This window comes from Mesoplodon densirostris, chromosome 16 (assembly GCF_025265405.1).
Source record: "Mesoplodon densirostris isolate mMesDen1 chromosome 16, mMesDen1 primary haplotype, whole genome shotgun sequence".
Taxonomy (NCBI): Eukaryota; Metazoa; Chordata; class Mammalia; order Artiodactyla; family Ziphiidae; genus Mesoplodon; species Mesoplodon densirostris.
This window is the reverse complement of record NC_082676.1, coordinates 63,338,830-63,355,675: the sequence shown is the minus strand read 5'-3', so window position 1 is coordinate 63,355,675 and position 16,846 is coordinate 63,338,830. Positions and strand designations below refer to the sequence as shown.

The following is a 16,846-nucleotide window of genomic DNA, read 5'->3' as shown; positions in this document are numbered from 1 at the left end:
TGTGATCACAGCCATCACCACAATCCAGTTTTAGGATGTTTCTAATCCTCCCAGTAGGGTCCCTCATGCCCTTTACAGTTAATTCCTGTTCCTGCCCCAGCCCCTGGCACCAATCTGCTTTCTGTCTCCCTGGATTTACCCGTTCTGGACATTTCATATGGATGACACCGTACAGTATGTGGCCTTTCACGTCTGGCTTCTTTGACTTAGCTGAATTCTCTAGTTTTTTCTGACAGAGGGTAGTCACGTACTATGTTACTGAAGGACATGAGTGGGAAGGATTGGAGGTAGCAGGGCATGGTGTGGTGTGGGAATTGCCAGGAAGGTTCTGGGTCACGGGTATGTCAGCAGTGAAGGCCACGCCTTGGTAGTGACTCCCGGCCGCGTGTGCTTGCTGGTCAGAGCACTTTGATGTCTTGCAACATGAGAAAGACAGGTCTTCTGGAAGCCGGGTGGGGCCGTCGAAGTCAAAGGCCAAGCTGAATAGCAGTCCTGGGGGCTCCCTGCCCACAGCCCTATGCCATCAGGATGGTTCCGTCCCTGCATTTTCTGGTTCAGATGCCCGGCAGGTGCATCTGGTCCCACCCACCCTCCTGTGAATGGGATGGGGCAGCTTCCCAAGGGCAGAGGGGCTGGGAGGGCAGGTGAGTGGGTGCCCCCACCTATGGTGACTGCGGGGCGGCTGGGCTGAGGCTGCATCTCAGCTTGGTGACCTCTGAGATAGCCCAGTCTTGGCATTTTGGCCCTGAAACATCCCCTGTGCATTTGCAGATAAGCCAGTCTTGGATGCTCCACAAGAGCACCCCCTTTGCTCCCTCAGTGCATCAGGGAACCTGCGTCCTCAGCTTGTCAGCGTGTGGCCTGGTGGGCCTGTCCAGTGTTGTTATCCTGGGACCCCGTCCTCATCTTTGCCTTTTCTGATTATCACTTCAGCTAAGATGTTCTTTTTTGCGGGGGGCGGGCCACACCATGCGGCTTGCAGGATCTTAGTTCCCTGACCAGGGATCGAACCTGGGCCCTCGGCAGTGGAAGTGCAGATTCCTAACCCCTGGACCGACAGAGAATTCCCACTCATATGTTCTGGAAATCAGCTCAGTTTTTCTTACAGGTGTTTTTTATTGTGATAGAATACACGCAATATAAACTTACGTCAGTGACAGTGCATTCATAGTGTGTGACCATTGGGCAGTTCCAGGACGTTCTGATCACCCACAAGGAAGTCCTGCACCCATTAAGCAGTCACTCCCATTCCTCCCTCTATTGCATGTATTTTTATTTTTTTAATTTTTAAAATTTTGAATTTATTTTATTTATTTATTTTTGTCTGCGTTGGGTCTTCTTTGCTGCGCGCGGGCTTTCTCTAGTTGTGGCGAGCGGGGGCTACTCTTGGTTACGGTGCACAGGCTTCTCACTGCGGTGGCTTCTCTCGTTGCAGAGCACGGGCTCTAGGCACGCGGGCTTCAGTAGTTGTGGCACGCAGGCTCAGTAGTTGTGTCTCACAAGCTCTAGAACGCAGACTCAGTAGTTGTGGCACACGGGCTTAGCTGCTCCGCAGCATGTGGGTTCTTCCCAGACCAGGGCTTGAACCCACGTCCCCTGCATTGGCAGGTGTATTACGTGTATTTTTTTTTTTTTTTTTTTTTGCGGTACGCAGGCCTCTCACCGCTGTGGCCTCTCCCATTGCGAAGCACAGGCTCCGGACGCGCAGGCTCAGCGGCCATGGCTCACAGGCCCAGCCGCTCCGCGGCATGTGGGATCCTCCCGGACTGGGGCACGAACCCGTGTCCCCTGCATCGGCAGGCGGACTCTCAACCACTGCGCCACCAGGGAAGCCCTACATGTTATTTTTAAATGGAAACTTCATCATTCATTACTGTAGCTAGGAAACGACTAAGCTTTGCCATAAATAGAAGGTTCTGGAAGTTAAGCTGTATGGAGAGCAGAAGGATGCTGTTAACGTCCTGGCATGACGTCCTTGCCAGCTGAGGGCATTGAAGGGGTTGTTGGTAGGTGTTAGAGACGTGACAGACACTCTGGCACCAAACTCAGGTTTCTCCTTTATACCAGGGTTTCTCAGCCTCGGTGCTGTTGACATTTGGGTCCTGGGTCATTCTCTGGTAGGGACTGTCCTGTGCTCTGTGGGATGTTGAGCAGCCTCCCTGGCCCCTGCCTACCAGGTGTCAGAAATGTCCCTTGCTGCAATTGTGACAACTGAAGATGTCTCCAGACACAGCCAGGCGTCCCTTCAGCTGCAAGCATTGTGCCATCAGAGGCCTGGCCATCCTCCCTTTTTTTAGCCATTTTCCCCAGATTTGCCTATTTAAAGATTATAACAGTAATGTATGCTAATAGTAAAATGTGCAAATTACACAGAATCTGTCAAGCAGAATGCTCCCAGTTCAGTCTCCTTTTCCAGAAGTGACCACTTCTGACCATGTGGGGTGTATTTCCAGACTTTGTCCTGTATGCATTTGTTTTTTACAAAAATGCAGTCATACTGTACAAATATTATTTTGTAGCTTGTTTTTTTAAAACAACTTATCAAGACATAATTTGCATACTATACAACTCACCCTTTTATTTTTTTGTTTCTGTTTTAATAAATTTATTTATTTTGTTTATTTATTTTTGGCTGTGTTTGGTCTTCGTTGCTGCACGCAGGCTTTCTCTAGTTGTGGTGAGCGGGGGCTACTCTTTGTTGCAGTGTGCAGGCTTCTCATTGCGGTGGCTTCTCTTGTTGCTCTGGGCACACAGGCTTCAGTAGTTGTGGGACGCGGGCTCAGTAGTTGTGGCGCATGGGCTTAGCTGCTCCGCGGCATGTGGGATCTTCCCGGACCAGGACTCAAACCCATGTCCCCTGCATTGGCAGGCGGATTCTTAACCGTCGCACCACCAGGGATGTCCCCAGCTCACCCGTTTAAAGTGTATAATTCGGTGGTGTTTACTATATTCACCGAGTTGTATAGCCGTCACTACTGCCTTAGCTCCAGAACTTTTTTGTCATCCCCAAGAGAAACCCTCTACCCACTAGCAATCACTCCTCGTTCCTCCCCCAGCCCCTGGCCACTGCTCATCCACTTTCTGTCTCTTTGGATTTGTCTGTTCTGGATGTTTCTCATAAACAGAATCAGACACTGTGTGACCTTTTGTGCTGGCTTCTTTCACTCAGCATCATGTCTTCAAGGCTTTTCCAGGTTGTAGTATGTATCGGTGCTTTATTCCTTTTTATGGCCGAATAACATTCCACTGGATGGATGGGATCCTATTTTGTTTATCCCTTCATCAGTTGATGGACATTTGGGTTGTCTCCGCCTTTTGGCTATCGTGAATAATGCTGCTGTGAACATTTGTGTGCAAGTCTTTGTGTGGATGTATGTTTTCATTCGTCTTGACTGCAGTTTGCTTTTTAATTTAATTTAAATTAATTTAAGTGTAAGACTTTTTTAGAGTAGTTAAAGGTTCACAGCAAAATTAAGAGGAAGGTGTAGCGGTTTCCCATGTGCCCCCTGCCCCACACATGCGTCATTTTCTTTTCTTACTGTACCATGTTGTGGAGTCTTTCCAGGTCAGTACCTACAGACCTCCTTGTGGCTCGTGGGGCTTCTTTGCAGTTTTCCCACTAGCTCCTTATGGGCCTCCATTTATTTTAGTCAAAGCCATGTCCCCTCCTCCCCCACCCTTTGCCTTTCCCCTATTTCCCAGTGTCCATCTGACCTAGGCCTTGCAAAGACCCTCGTCCACAGCTTCTCTGTGACAGCAGAGCCTGAGGGGAGCCTGGGCGAGACTCCTGCTGGCATCAGCTGCTGCTCTCTCTCCTGGCCTGGCCGCCTTTTTCCCTAAGAAAGCCTCACCCCCTGCACTAAAAATAAGTGTCTCTTGGGACTTCCCTGGTGGTCCAGTGGTTAAGACTCCACGCTTCTACTGCAGGGGCGCGGGTTCGATCCCTGGTCGGGGAACTAAGATCCCGCATGCTGCCTGGCGTGGCCAAAAACTAAAAAGTGTCTCCCTCAGACTCTCTGGGAGGGTGGAAGTCTCTGTCCTCTCCCCGCGTGCTTGGCTCTGGGGCGTGACTCATGTGCCAAGCTCTGGGGAGCAGGAGTCTGGGAGGAGGTGGTCCTTGCTTCCTGGGTCCCTGCACTCCCAGGGTTTCCCCCCAACCCCTAGGCCCTGGTGTCTGGGGAGAGCAGGGGTCATGGTGCCCTGTCGTCTCCACCTCTGTCCCTGGGTCTTCTGTTGGGTTTGCAAAGTCAGTTGGACAAATGTCACATGTAGCATGCTGCTCTGTGGTCTGGGCACTGAATGTTCGTGGGAGGCGCCGGGAAGGCTGCTGCAGCAGAGCCTTCAAAGTGGTGTCTGTGTCAGGACTTCTTTGGTTGCAAGTGACAGAAGCACCTCAGTCTGGCTTAAGAAAAGAAAATCAGGAACTTATTGGCATAGATTCTGAAAAGGCTGGGTGTCTGCAGGGGCCCGTGTCATCAGGAAGGGTGTGCTCCTACTGAGCTGGCCTCGCTCTCTGCTGGCGCCTTGCAGACCAGTGAGAGATGTGGTCCCCGCCTGCGTCCCAGAGTGCTCAGGTGGACATGCCATCCTCTGGCCAGGCCACACACTACCAGGGTAGGAGAGAAGTTGTTGCCACATTTCCTCAGGGAAAGTTGGGGTGGCCACCTGAAAAGTGGGACAGCAGTCATTTGCACCTTTGCAGTAGGGTTTGGACAGGGCTGGACAGGAGGCCCCAGGTGGTCAGGCTTGGTAAGAGCAGAGTCTCCAGGACAGAAGTACCAGCGGCGTCCAGGCAGCAGTGATGGCCTTTCCCAGGAGCTGGGAGGACACAGGTGGGCGAGGCCTGGAGGCACCCTTGGCTCTGTCACTCTGTCTATGAAGCATCCAGCAAGTTATGCCACCTCTGCGAACCTGCTTTCCCATCTACCAGCTGGAAGTAGAAACAGTCCCTCCCTCGCAGGTGGCCGCAGGGGTCCGTGAGGTCGGGGTGCAGGGTGCTTACTTAGCAAGGCTGTCCATCGTGAACCCGACGGCCAGCGGGGCAGGAGCCCCCGTCACACCTCCCCAGACCAGTGTCTGTTATTCCACCCGTCAGCTGGTGCTGAGGCAGCGCTCAGCGTGCAAGGGAGAAAGAAAATGCAAATCACTGGCCGCTCCTCAGAGCAACCAAGCCGCCACGTCAGCGCTGACGACTATATTCTAGCAACAGGCCGGAAGCGCGGGGGCGGCAGGGCCTGCACTGCTCCCCGTCCAGCTCTGTCACCTGAGCAGCTCCCCTCCTGGGCCTGATTACAGCCTGGGAAGGGCAGCGCCCGCGCATCACAGCCACCTCAGCTTCGTCATCGTCATCGTCGTCACCGGGGTAACTGTGGGATGGTCGTTGGCAAGATGGCTCCCTGTTCCCTGGCTCAGGGTAGGGAGGGCAGAAGCAGGCGTGTGGGAGGCCCCTGGCCCCGGGATAGCTGTAGAGGATGTGTGGTCACCCCCCACCCCGTGGGGCACCCCAGAGCAAGGCGGGAGCGGGGAAGGCGGGTCCCTCCCTCTCCCGGGTCCAAGTTGTGGCGGTGCAGCCCTTCTACCCTGAGGCTGTGGGTCCTGGGTAGGCCTGGACACCTCCCCGCGTGTGGATCTGTGTGCGCACATTCCTACCAAGCCCCGCGCCCTGGAGTCCCTACCCCACGTGGTCCTCCTGGGCCAGCTCCCGCCTCGGCTCCGCAGCCTGGACACAAGCAGCTCCAGGGGCGGGTGCTCACTGCATGCTCACCACGTGCTCACCACGTGCTCACCGCGTGCTCTCTCGGCCACCTGCTTGGGACTTTTGCGTTAGGATCGGGACCTGATGCTCAGGTTGTAGAGCCAGACCTGAACCTGGCAGTGCTGAGTATGCCCTGTCCCAGCACTGGCCCCAGCCTGGCCCTGCCGCCCACCGACGGCCAGGGACCCGCTGGGCACCCTTCTCGTGGTGGGTGTGTTTGGCTGAGCGCCTCTGCCCCGCAGGCTCTGTGTGACCTCCCCGCGGTCCCCACTGGTCAGCAGACGTGGAAGCTGCACCTGAGTGGACACGTGGGGAGGAGCGTGGCCTGCAGCCAGAGGGCAGCGGGGATCCCTGGAGGGATTTAAGCAGGAGGAGAAGGAAAAGTGAGAGGAGGTTTCTCCGCGAGCTCGGACGAGCCACGTGGTCTCCCCTTCACGTTGCTTCCGTCTTTGTTGGGGCCGAGCTGGGTGCCTTTCTTCACAAGGTTAGACGCGGGATCTCCGTGGGACGCGGCACTCCCGTGCCTAGGGCTCCACCCAACAGAGTCCAGCAGGGGCAGCCCCGCTCAGCACAGCCAAAGGGGGGCCTGGTGTCTGTGAGCAGGTGAATGGTGACAGTGAGGTCTGGCCAGGCAAGGAGTGCTACTCGGCCTTAAGGGGGAGGCGGCTGCAGCGTGATGATTCTGCCTGAGAGACACCAGACACAAAAGACGGATACCGTGTGCATCCATTTCTGTGAATGTCCAGGGTCGGCCGGTCTACAGACAGCAGCAGCATGGAGGTTCCAGGGCTGGGCTGGGCTGGGAGGCCCGCTGAGGGCTGGCGAGGACGTTCCAGGAAAGATGGTGCTGACGATCGCGTGACCTTACGGATGTACTTAATAACACTGAGTTACACTCAGAACACAAATGTGCCTTTTTAGTCAGCTTTACCGCAGAGAAGCAAAGGGCGCCTGTCTTGCCTCAGCTCTGTCACCTCAGCGCCTCCTGCTCATCCCACCCGCTCCCTCCGGCTCAGTCTGACTGTTGTCACCTCCTTTTCTCCGCAGCTGAACTTTGACCTGGACCGGGGCATGTTTCCAGTGGTCATCCAGGCCGTGGTGGATGAGGGGGATGGTGAGTGGCCTTTCCCTTCGGTCTCCCTCCCAGGCATGCACACTTGGGAAGAGGATCTTCTCACCCCAGTCAGCCGGGTCCGGGGATCTCAGTCCAGAAACAGCAGACGACGTCGACTCAGCCTGCTGGGTGGGCTTGGGGCCGAGGGGCTCGGGCACCGAGCGCTCCGTCTCCTGCTGCTGGTGCTGTCCCCGTGCCCCTGTGGCAGAGCCTGGCTCTCGCGGCGCTGACAGTGGCAAGACAGGCCTCCGGTGCTGGTGTCCACCCCACAGTGGAACGATGAAGGCTGCCGGCGCCACGCTGACCCCTTGCCGCCTACCTCCTCCTCCTGGCCTCTCCTTGCCCCTGCTGTGGGCTGTGGGTTCCCGGGCGAGGGTGCAGACACCAGAGCCCTGCCCGGCCTAGGCTTGTCCCCGGGCCGAGTGAGACAGGAGCAGAGCCAACCGTGGGCAGCCGGCAGTGGCTGCTTTGGGGCCGGGTGGGGTGCGCGGGTCGGAAGGAGCTGCGGGCAGAGGAGGGCGAGGCAAAGGCAAGACCTCAGTGGGTCCTCAGAGGACCAGGCCCTGCCTGCAGGCTGAGAGCTGGGGACGTGCCAGCTGGAAAGAGGAGTCCCGGGGCGGGGCGCCGGGGGTGGTGGAGGCTGGCTCTGACCACTCTCCTCTCTCCCGGGCAGGTGTGGAAGTGACCGGCCACGCCCACGTGCTCTTGGCCGCCTTTGAGAAGGTAAGTGCCATCTTGCTCCTGATGTGCAGCCGACCCCTCATTTGTCATCGTATCCTGCACGCAGTAGGTGCCCAGTAAATGCTGGTGGGGTGGGCGAGGGTCTGCCACCTGCCTAGTATGGTCCTAGATGTGACATACATACTCTTCTGGGGTCCCCAGGTTGGGGGTGTCCTGCATATAAAGAGACCATTTACATGGAAGGATTCGTTTACTGCTACCTTTTTAGCGTTATGTGTATTTGAACTTAGGTGTTTGCCCTTTTTTCCACCAGACCTGAGTCCCCAGGCCCCTGACTGTCCATGCTTTGTGGCTGTGTTTACGGTGTGTGGTGGGGATGTTGGCTGGTGGTGAGGACAGTCAGCCTCACCACTGACTCTGCATTAGGGTGTCTCGGGTTCTAGGGATGATCCTCTCACCGGGGTCCAGACAGTTCCATGCGTCCGTCCATGCAGTGAGCGAGGGCCTGGCTGTGTTGGGACAGGGTCCCTGCTCACCGAGAGCCCTGCCAGAGTAGTGGGGTGTGTCCCCTATTTGAAAAGGCTACGACTGATCCCCACCTTGTAGTGTTCCTTGACGTTGGTCGGCACTGTGCAGTTGTGTTTTTAGCACCGGCCTGTGGCCCAGGTGGACGAGGAGCGAGGACCTCACGAGCAAACCCGTCTCAGACCGCTTGTTCTGGACGTCCTTCCAAGCCCTGGCTTCCTCAGCCCAGGGTGTACCTGCAGCCCCGAAAGCCTTAAGTGCAGAGCCCATCTCCTCCCTGTGATCTGGGTCTTTCCAGATGCCCCAAGGGGTCAGTGGAGCTGGGCCCGAGGCCCCTCTGGCGACGTTGGGTCTGTGCTCTCCCTGGCCTCCTGGGGCTGTGGTGGAGGTGGCCCTCTGCATCTCTGGGCTAACCAGCTGTGCTCCCCAGGCCGGCCTTGGAGGAGGAGGTGGTGACTCTTTACCATCTGTGTGCTCTGGTGGGGCAACGGGCCGTCACTGGCAGACACTCCATTCTGTGCTTCCAGTGTAGAGTCCAGCGAGAAACTACCTTATTTTTGGAGTGCAGCGTGCTAGAAACTTCTGTCAGAACCCATCAGCCTTACAGAAAACGCCAGGTGCTGGTCTCAGTGGACTCAAAAGGGGTACTTGGTGAGCGAGAGTTCAGATCTGGTACCGTGCTTAACTGTGTGGACTCGGAGCCGTGTGCCTCCCCAGGTACCACCAGACGCGTTTGCTCTATCTTGTTCTCACGGTTCTCAGAGCTTTGGGCCTTCCTGCGTACGTAAGCCAGTGACATGCTTGTGCTGTCTTCGTGATTCGACCAAGCCCTTTGAGGGCTGGAGCCGTCTGTCTTAGTTCTTGTCATCCAGGTGCTGCTTCTTGCAGCTGGGGAGGCCCCTATCCATTGTCAGAACTTGGCTGATGGTGGTGAACTTGAGTGTTCTTGAGAACGACCCAGGGAGAGTTGGGTTTGTAGGTCAGGGTGGGACCCAGGAGGCGATATTTTTAGAAGATTTTCTGGGTAGTTTTGAAGCCAGGTCAGAGGGCCACAGTTGGAGGATCCCTGGCCTGTCTCTCGAGTCTTTGTGTAGCCCCTTCTTTTTTCAGCCGTGGATGTTGGTTTACCAAGGACGGGCCTTCAGCACGGCCAACTTAACCTCTCTGTCCTTGTTCCCCACAGCACGTCGATGGCAGCTTCTCTGTGAAGCCTTTAAAGCAGAAGCAAATCGTAAGTCCATCAGAGGAAATACCGTGAGCCCTTTTTTTTTTTTTTTTTTTTTTTTTTTTGCGGTACGCAGGCCTCTCACTGTTGTGGCCTCTCCTGTTGCGAAGCACAGGCTCCGGACACGCAGGCCCAGTGGCCATGGCTCACGGGCCTAGCCGCTCCGCGGCATGTGAGATCTTCCCGGACCAGGGCACGAACCCGTGCCCCCTGCATCGGCAGGCGGACTCTCAACCACTGCGCCACCAGGGAAGCCCCCGTGAGCCCTTTTGATTTAAAATACAGGCACACACATGTGACCCAGTGGTCTCTGTGGATTATTCTCCCCGGGCCACCATGGCTGCTGTGGAAGTAGCTGGTGACACCACTACTGTGGGCCCTGGGCTCCAGGAGTCAGGGTCAGGGTCACTGGGTGTGTCCGCGTGTACTGCATACCCACCACGTACCTGCATTGGCCATTGTAGCCAAATCTTGTCCAGCTTGAACTCAGTGAGTGTTCAGTAAACACTTGCCGAATGAATGAATGGACAGATGGAGGAAGAAGGGAAGGGAGGGAGGGAGGGAGGGAGGAAAGACGGGAGAAACACTGCAGCCTCCCCTCCTCCTCACAAATTGCTGAAATTACCTCTGTGTTGGGCAAAGACTTAGATTGACTTAATCCATATTTGAGAGAAGGATGGAATATCTTGGAACCAATGGGAGCTATAGACCAGTACAGCCTTTCTTTGGGGTCCGTAATTCCATGGTCTCACACCAGGAAGAATTATCCCTGGGGGCCTCCGACTTAGGTACGTTCTGTGAGGATTTAGCGGACAGGGTCCCCTGAAATGAGCCTGGAGACTGATTTAACAGTGGCCATGGTGGGGTCTGTCTCCAAAGCTGTGATTATCAGGTTATCCTGTGTGTAGCTGCTCAGGTGTGTCAGCCACAACCCGGGAGTGGTAGTGCTGAGTTTTTTAGAAGAGGGGTTGAGAGAACTCTGGCAGGTGCAACACCTGGAGGTGGCAGGAGGGCAGGAGACCCCAGTGATGGTCTGGGCACTTGTTTCAGGAGAGCGGACCGGCAGGGCCGTGGCTCTCAGGAGGAGTATCTGGCCCATAAACTGTGGTCAGCTCGAGGCCTGACTCTGGTCCCTCTTGGGGGGCTGGTGACAGGAGGGTCCAAGGTTGTTTTCCTCTGGGGTTGGGCACCGTACGGTGGGCAGAAGACGTGGTCGCCGGGTCCAGGTAGAGCTTGGCTCCACGCCCTCCGGGGCGGGCAGAACCTGGGCCCAGCCCAGCGTCCTTGCTGTCAGTGGGCTGGGCAGGTGGCGCTTCTCCCTGCCTGTCTCCAGTAGTGCCCGCTCCCTGGGGGTGGGGCTAGACAGAATCGCCAACCACGCCTGCCCCCAGGACCCGAGCCCGGCACCTGGGAGGGGTTGTCGGGAAAGGTGGGTGCGGAGGAGCCGTTGAGTTGGGAGCAAGTGCCCAGACGCCTCTCTGCTCTCCAGGTGGACCGGGTCAGCTATCTGCTGCAGGAGATCTACGGCATTGAGAACAAGAACAACCAAGAGACGAAGGTGCGTGCTGGTGGCACTGCCGGACCAGGCTGGCCGTGCTCCCCTGTGCTCCTCCCAGCTGCTCGGAGGCAGGCCTGTGGGTGACCTGCTTGGGGCCCCTGTCCTGGCCAGGGCCCTGCAGGTTGGTGGCAGATGAGCCAGTTCCCTGCTGAGCCTTCCCCTGGAGACCCCAGGCCCCCAGACTCCATCATTTTTCCTTAATTTCTAGAGTTAGCAGAGTCTGTGGGACATTGTCCTTTTTCCAGCAAATTCACTGGCTTGTTACCATCACTGGGCAGCTGGCCATCAGGGCAGCCTGGGGATGCTGGACCCCCTCCTGCTGCCCCCTTCCCCGGTGCAGCCTTGGCCTTTCCCTTCTCTCATCAGCAGTTGAGCCCGCGCTGCACCCGTGGGCCGGCTCACCTTCCAATGCCTGTGACAGGAGCCTGGTGGTCCACAGAGCCAAGGTCTGGCACAGCCAGGGAATTAGTCCATGCCTTTGTCATCATTGTCTTAAGACACAAATGAAACTGCTGCCTTTTTTAAAAAACCTCTGGGGTCTCAGGCCAGCTTCCATGGTGGCTGGAACTGGCTGGATGCCAAGTGCTCTCTGCCCAGGTCATGTTTCTGCATCAGAGGTCATCGGACTTCTCATAGAGGGCCTGGTAGTTAATGTTGTCAACTTCTATGGCGTCTGTCACTTCTGACCCTAGCACTGCTGGGATCACGCAGAAGCAGCCGCAGACATACAGAAACACAGGGGCAAGGCTGTGTTCTGGTAACACCTGTTTCAGAAGCAGGCAGCAGGCTGGACTTGGCTGATCCCTGTTTTAGGCTGTTGCTATCTCTTGATCCAGAAACTAATTTTGTTTTCCAGAAGGTGCCATTACTTAAGGAAAACATTTCAGCAAGTTAGACTTGCCTGATTCATTTTGGGGGGGCCGCACTGCGCAGCTTGTGGGATCTTAGTTCCCCGACCAGGAATGGAGCCCAGGCCCCAGCAGAGAAAGCACGGAGTCCTAAGCACCGGACTGCCTGGGAACTCCGTTGCCTTTTTGTTGTTGTTGCCGTCTTAAGCAAATAAATGGGCAGCCTTGGCAGATGCGAGTCTTCCCACATTTCCTCTTTGGTTCTGGGGAGTAGGAGACCCAAGTTCTCTCGATCTGGGGAGGCGTCTTGGGCCGGGGGGGCGTCCTGCTCTTTGGTGACCTTCGTCTGCCCCTGGGGCTTCCCTTTGCCACCGCAGCCCGCAGGGGAAGTGGGGACAGGAAGGCCCCCGGGCTCTGGCCTCGGGAGCCACCGACCCTGGGACCCTCGGTGTCCCCACAGCCCTCAGACGAGGAGAACAGCGACAACAGCAACGAGTGTGTGGTGTGCCTGTCGGACCTGCGGGACACGCTGATCCTGCCCTGCCGCCACCTGTGCCTCTGCAACTCGTGCGCCGACACGCTGCGCTACCAGGCCAGCAACTGCCCCATCTGCCGGCTGCGTGAGTGGGACGGGCGGGCGGGCGGGCGGGGAGACGGGCATGGTGGCAGACGTGGGCAGGGACACCCGTGGCCATGGGGTGGCGCCGTCCGCCTCCAGGGAAGTCAGACGCAGGGCAGGCATCCAGGAGGGGCCGCAGGGCAGTGTGTGGGGTGAGCTGCACCGAAGTGATCAGCAAGTCAGATCTTTATTTCAAAGAGTAAGTGGGAAATAGTTTGATAAAAAATGATAATAAAATGAAAAGTGTGGTGGGTGTAAATGAGCAAGGAGTTAAATTTGGTTTCCTTGAGTATCTGGACTTTCTCAGTCAAAAGTTGTCACGTTGGAATTCCCTGGGGGTCCAGTGATTAGGACTCTGGCGCTTTCACTGCTGAGGGCCCAGGTTCAATCCCTGGTCGGGTAACTGAGATCCCACAAGTGGCGCACACGGCATTAAAAAAAAAAGTTGTCATGTTGGGCCTAATTCTGAACAAAATATTCATCCTCCAATAGAGAGTAAACATTCTCAGGTTGTAGGTCCTGCTGGTGGGTCAACAGTCCTGGGCCCGGTTCCTGCTGGTCCTGGCGGGGACTGGGTGTGAGCGTCAAGAGCACCCTCCTATGGGAGCTGCAGGACATTTTCTCTGAGGAGATAAATGAGCGCTTTTTTTTTTTTTTTTAGACTGTCAGATTCACTGTCACTTTCAGAAATAATGTATTGGTCGATTTAAAACTCCAAGTGTGAAAATATCTCTTTATTGCTACATTTAGTTCTTAGGTTCATGACTGTTCACTATAAAACTCTCTTTTGTTGAGTAGTCTATGGCTACATTAAAATTATGCTTCAAAGCAATTAATCAATATACATGACCTTGGGAAACCCTGGGGGAGAAAAAGAAAGTGTGTTTTAAAAATAATAAAGCTTAGGAGTTCCCTGGTGGCCTAGTGGTTAGGATTCCCGGCCTCACTGCCGTGGCCCAGGTTCAGTCACTAGTCTGGGAACCAAGATCCCGAAAGCTGCACACCGAGGCAGAAAAAGACAAAAAAACAAAGCTTAGGTTTATTTTTTTTTAATGCAAATTGATCTTTCTAATAAAGTGTTCTTTGCCCTGTGTTTACCATACTCAAAAACCTAACTTAGGGCTTCCCTGGTGGCACAGTGGTTGAGAGTCCGCCTGCCAACGTAGAGGACATGGGTTCGTGCCCTGGTCCGGGAAGATCCCACATGCCGCGGAGCGGCTGGGCCCATGAGCCATGGCCGTTGGGCCTGCGCGTCCACAGCACAGGGAGAGGCCACAGCAGTGAAAGACCCACGTACCACAAAAAAAAAACAAACCTAACTTAGATTCAGTGAGTCTATATTGGTAACATGTTATTTTACTTTGTTTCTCAGTTTGATTTACTTTAGTTGTTTTTAGTGAATTGCATTCCAGGTTAAAGGTATTCCATTGTTAGTACATACAGTAAGAGGAGATAAAGGGAGGGCGTTTTGAAGTCATTTGTTCTAATTAAATCATATTTTCATTTTCAGTAATAAGTTAATACTCTTTAATATCTCATGGACTATTCACAACCAACGTACTTTCACAAAACAAATTCTTTATGCATTTGAAAACTAGAATATAATTGTGGTTATCTATTTCATCAGCTATATTTGACTGAATAAAATTCCTTGTGGGCTTCCATGGTGGCGCAGTGGTTGAGAGTCCGCCTGCCGATGCAGGGGACACGGGTTCGTGCCCCGATCCTGGAAGATCCCACATGCCGCGGAGCGGCTGGGCCCGCGAGCCATGGCCGCGGAGCCTGTGTGTCCGGAGCCTGTGCTCCGCAACGGGAGAGGCCACAGCAGTGAGAGGCCCGCGTACAGCAAAAAAAAAAAAAAAAAAAAAAAAAATTCCTTGTATCTGAGAATTACTGTCCTCAGGAGATCATCCTTACTATTTGATTCCAAGAAGGTGTCGTGCTTCCTTTGAGCTTCTGGCTAACTACCGGGAGGAATCTATTCATGTTCTTTCTGTTCTTTTTTTTTTTCCCTTTAACCTTATTTTAATATTTTTTATTTCTTCTAGTTTTATTGAGATATAATTGACATACAGATCTGTATAAGTTTAAGATGTATAGCATAATGATTTGAGTTACATACATTACGAAATGAATATCACAGTAAGTTTAGTGAACATCCATCATCTGATATAAAGAAATGATAGAAATTAAAGAAATAAAAAAAAAATTTGTGTGTGTGATGAGAACTCTCAGGGTTTTCTCCCTTAACAACTTTTATGTATAACACACAGCAATGTTAATTATACTTATCATGTTGTACATTACATCCCTAGTACTTATTTATCTTGTAACTTGAAGTTTGTACCTTTTGACGGCCTTCATCTAATTCCCCCTCCCCCATCCCCGCCTCTGGTGACCACAAATCTGATCTCTCTTTCTATGTGTGTGTATGTTTGTTTTTGAAGTGTAACTGACCTACAACACTGTGTTAGTTCCTGTTATACAACATAATAATTATTTTCTGTACATTTCAAAATGATCATGACAGTAAGTCTAGTTATCGTCTGTTACCATACAAAGATATTACATAGTTATTGACTATATTTCCCCACACTGTACATTTCATACCCATGACATTTATTTTGCAACTGGAATTTTGTACCTCTTCATCTCCCTCACCTATTTCTTTCCTCTTCCCACCCACTGTCATCGGGTAGCCAGATGTTTGTTCTCTGTATCTATAACTCTTGTTTCTGTTTTGTTATGTTTATTCATTTATTTTGTTTTTTAGATTCCACATGTACGTGAAATGATACAGTATTGATCTTTATCTGACTTATTTCATTTAGCACAATACTCTCTAGGTCCATCCATGTTGTTGCAAATGACAAGATTTTATTCTTTTTTTATGGTGTATATACAATAGTCCATTATATATACACCACATCTTTATTATCCATTTGTCTGTTCATGGGCACTTTGGTTGATTCCATATCTTAGCTATTGTAAATAATGCTGTAGAGAACATAGGGGTGCATATATCTTTTTTTTAATTAATTAATTAATTAGTTTATTTATTTATTTATTTTTGGCTGTGTTGGGTCTTCGTTGCTGCGTGCAGGCTTTTCTCTAGTTGCGGCGAACAGGGGCTACTCTTCATTGCCGTGCTCAGGCTTCTCTCTAGTTGCGGCGAACTGGGGCTACTCTTCATTGCCGTGCTCAGGCTTCTCATTGCGGTGGCTTCTCTTGTTGCAGAGCATGGGCTCTAGGCGTGCGGGCTTCAGTAGTTGTGGCTCACGGGCTCTAGAGTACAGGCTCAGTAGTTGTGGCGCACGGGCTTAGTTGCTCCACAGCATGTGGGATCTTCCCGCACCAGAGCTCGAACCCATGTCCCCAGCATTGGCAGGCAAATTCTTAACCACTGTGCCACCAGGGAAGCCCCTCTGCCCATTTTTTAATCGGGTTGTTTGTTTTGATGTTGAGTTGTATGAGTTCTTTGAATATTTTGGATTTTAACCCTTTATCAGATATATTGTTTGCAAATATCTTCTCCCATTCAGTACGTGGACTTTTCATTTTATTGACAGTTTCTTTCACTGTGCAAAAGCTTTATAGTGTGGTGTAGTCCCATTTGTTTATTTTTGCTTTTGCTTCCCTTGCCTGAGGAGACATATCCCTCAAAATATTACTGAGACTGATGTCAAAAAAAATACTGCCTCCAACTCAGAAACCTGGCTTGTCCTGGGATTGCTGCGAGGTGGGTGGGTGGTCAGTGTCCCTGAAACTTGGAGGGTCTCAGTGGTGCTGCCCCTTGCCTGACATGACCCTGTGCTTCCGCCACAGCTTTCCGGGCCCTTCTGCAGATCCGGGCAGTGAGGAAGAAGCCAGGAGCCCTGTCCCCCATCTCCTTCAGCCCCGTTTTGGCCCAGAGCATGGACCACGATGAGCATTCTGTAAGTGCCTCTTCCTTCCTGCATTGGAGGGTGTCGGGGTGGAGAGAGGAGGGGCCTGGAGGAAGCCCCTGCCTCCTGTGCAGGGCCCGCCTCCATGTTAGGACAGCGCCTGGCTCCTGGTGGGGCTGGTCTGGTGGGAGCCAGTAGGTCAGGAAGCCCTGGAGGTGTGGCCAGGAGGAGGCTGCCCAGGCTCTGCCCTCAGGGCGGTGCCAGGCCAGGACCCAGACTGTCTGGCCAGCACCCCTGCCTGCCAGCTTTCTGGGCCTCTGGCTCACCTGCCTGGTCCCAACGGGCAGCTTTGAAGATGCGTGGGTGATCCAGGCTGGGCCCAGTGAGCTCTGGCTGCCGGATGGCGTTGCTTTTGCCAATAGCAAGAGCCTGAGATGCAGGTGACCCTTAGCTGAGTCTGAAGGGTCGTGGTGTTGTCACGTGGTGTCGTCACCTCTGCTCCACCAAGGTGACCCTGAGAGAAAGGTGGGCAGAAACAGATGGGGAGGGAGAGACACAGAAATGCAGAGACATGGAGAGACAGATATGGAGAGAGAGAGAGAGAGACAGATGGGGATGAGGTTCAGAAGGGAGATGC

General features: G+C 53.5%; 1 protein-coding gene across 6 annotated transcripts in view; it reads left to right on the top strand.

The window, feature by feature from the left end:
* MGRN1 (mahogunin ring finger 1) overlaps positions 1 to 16,846 on the top strand; it is a 60,786-nt gene that overhangs the window by 32,616 nt on the left and 11,324 nt on the right. For all 6 annotated transcript variants that reach the window (XM_060120166.1, XM_060120165.1, XM_060120163.1 and 3 more), the window contains 6 exons: positions 6,803 to 6,869; positions 7,543 to 7,592; positions 9,259 to 9,306; positions 10,790 to 10,858; positions 12,167 to 12,326; positions 16,151 to 16,260. In XM_060120166.1, coding sequence (XP_059976149.1) covers positions 6,803 to 6,869; positions 7,543 to 7,592; positions 9,259 to 9,306; positions 10,790 to 10,858; positions 12,167 to 12,326; positions 16,151 to 16,260 — 504 coding nt within the window. The remainder of the gene's footprint in view (positions 1 to 6,802; positions 6,870 to 7,542; positions 7,593 to 9,258; positions 9,307 to 10,789; positions 10,859 to 12,166; positions 12,327 to 16,150; positions 16,261 to 16,846) is intronic.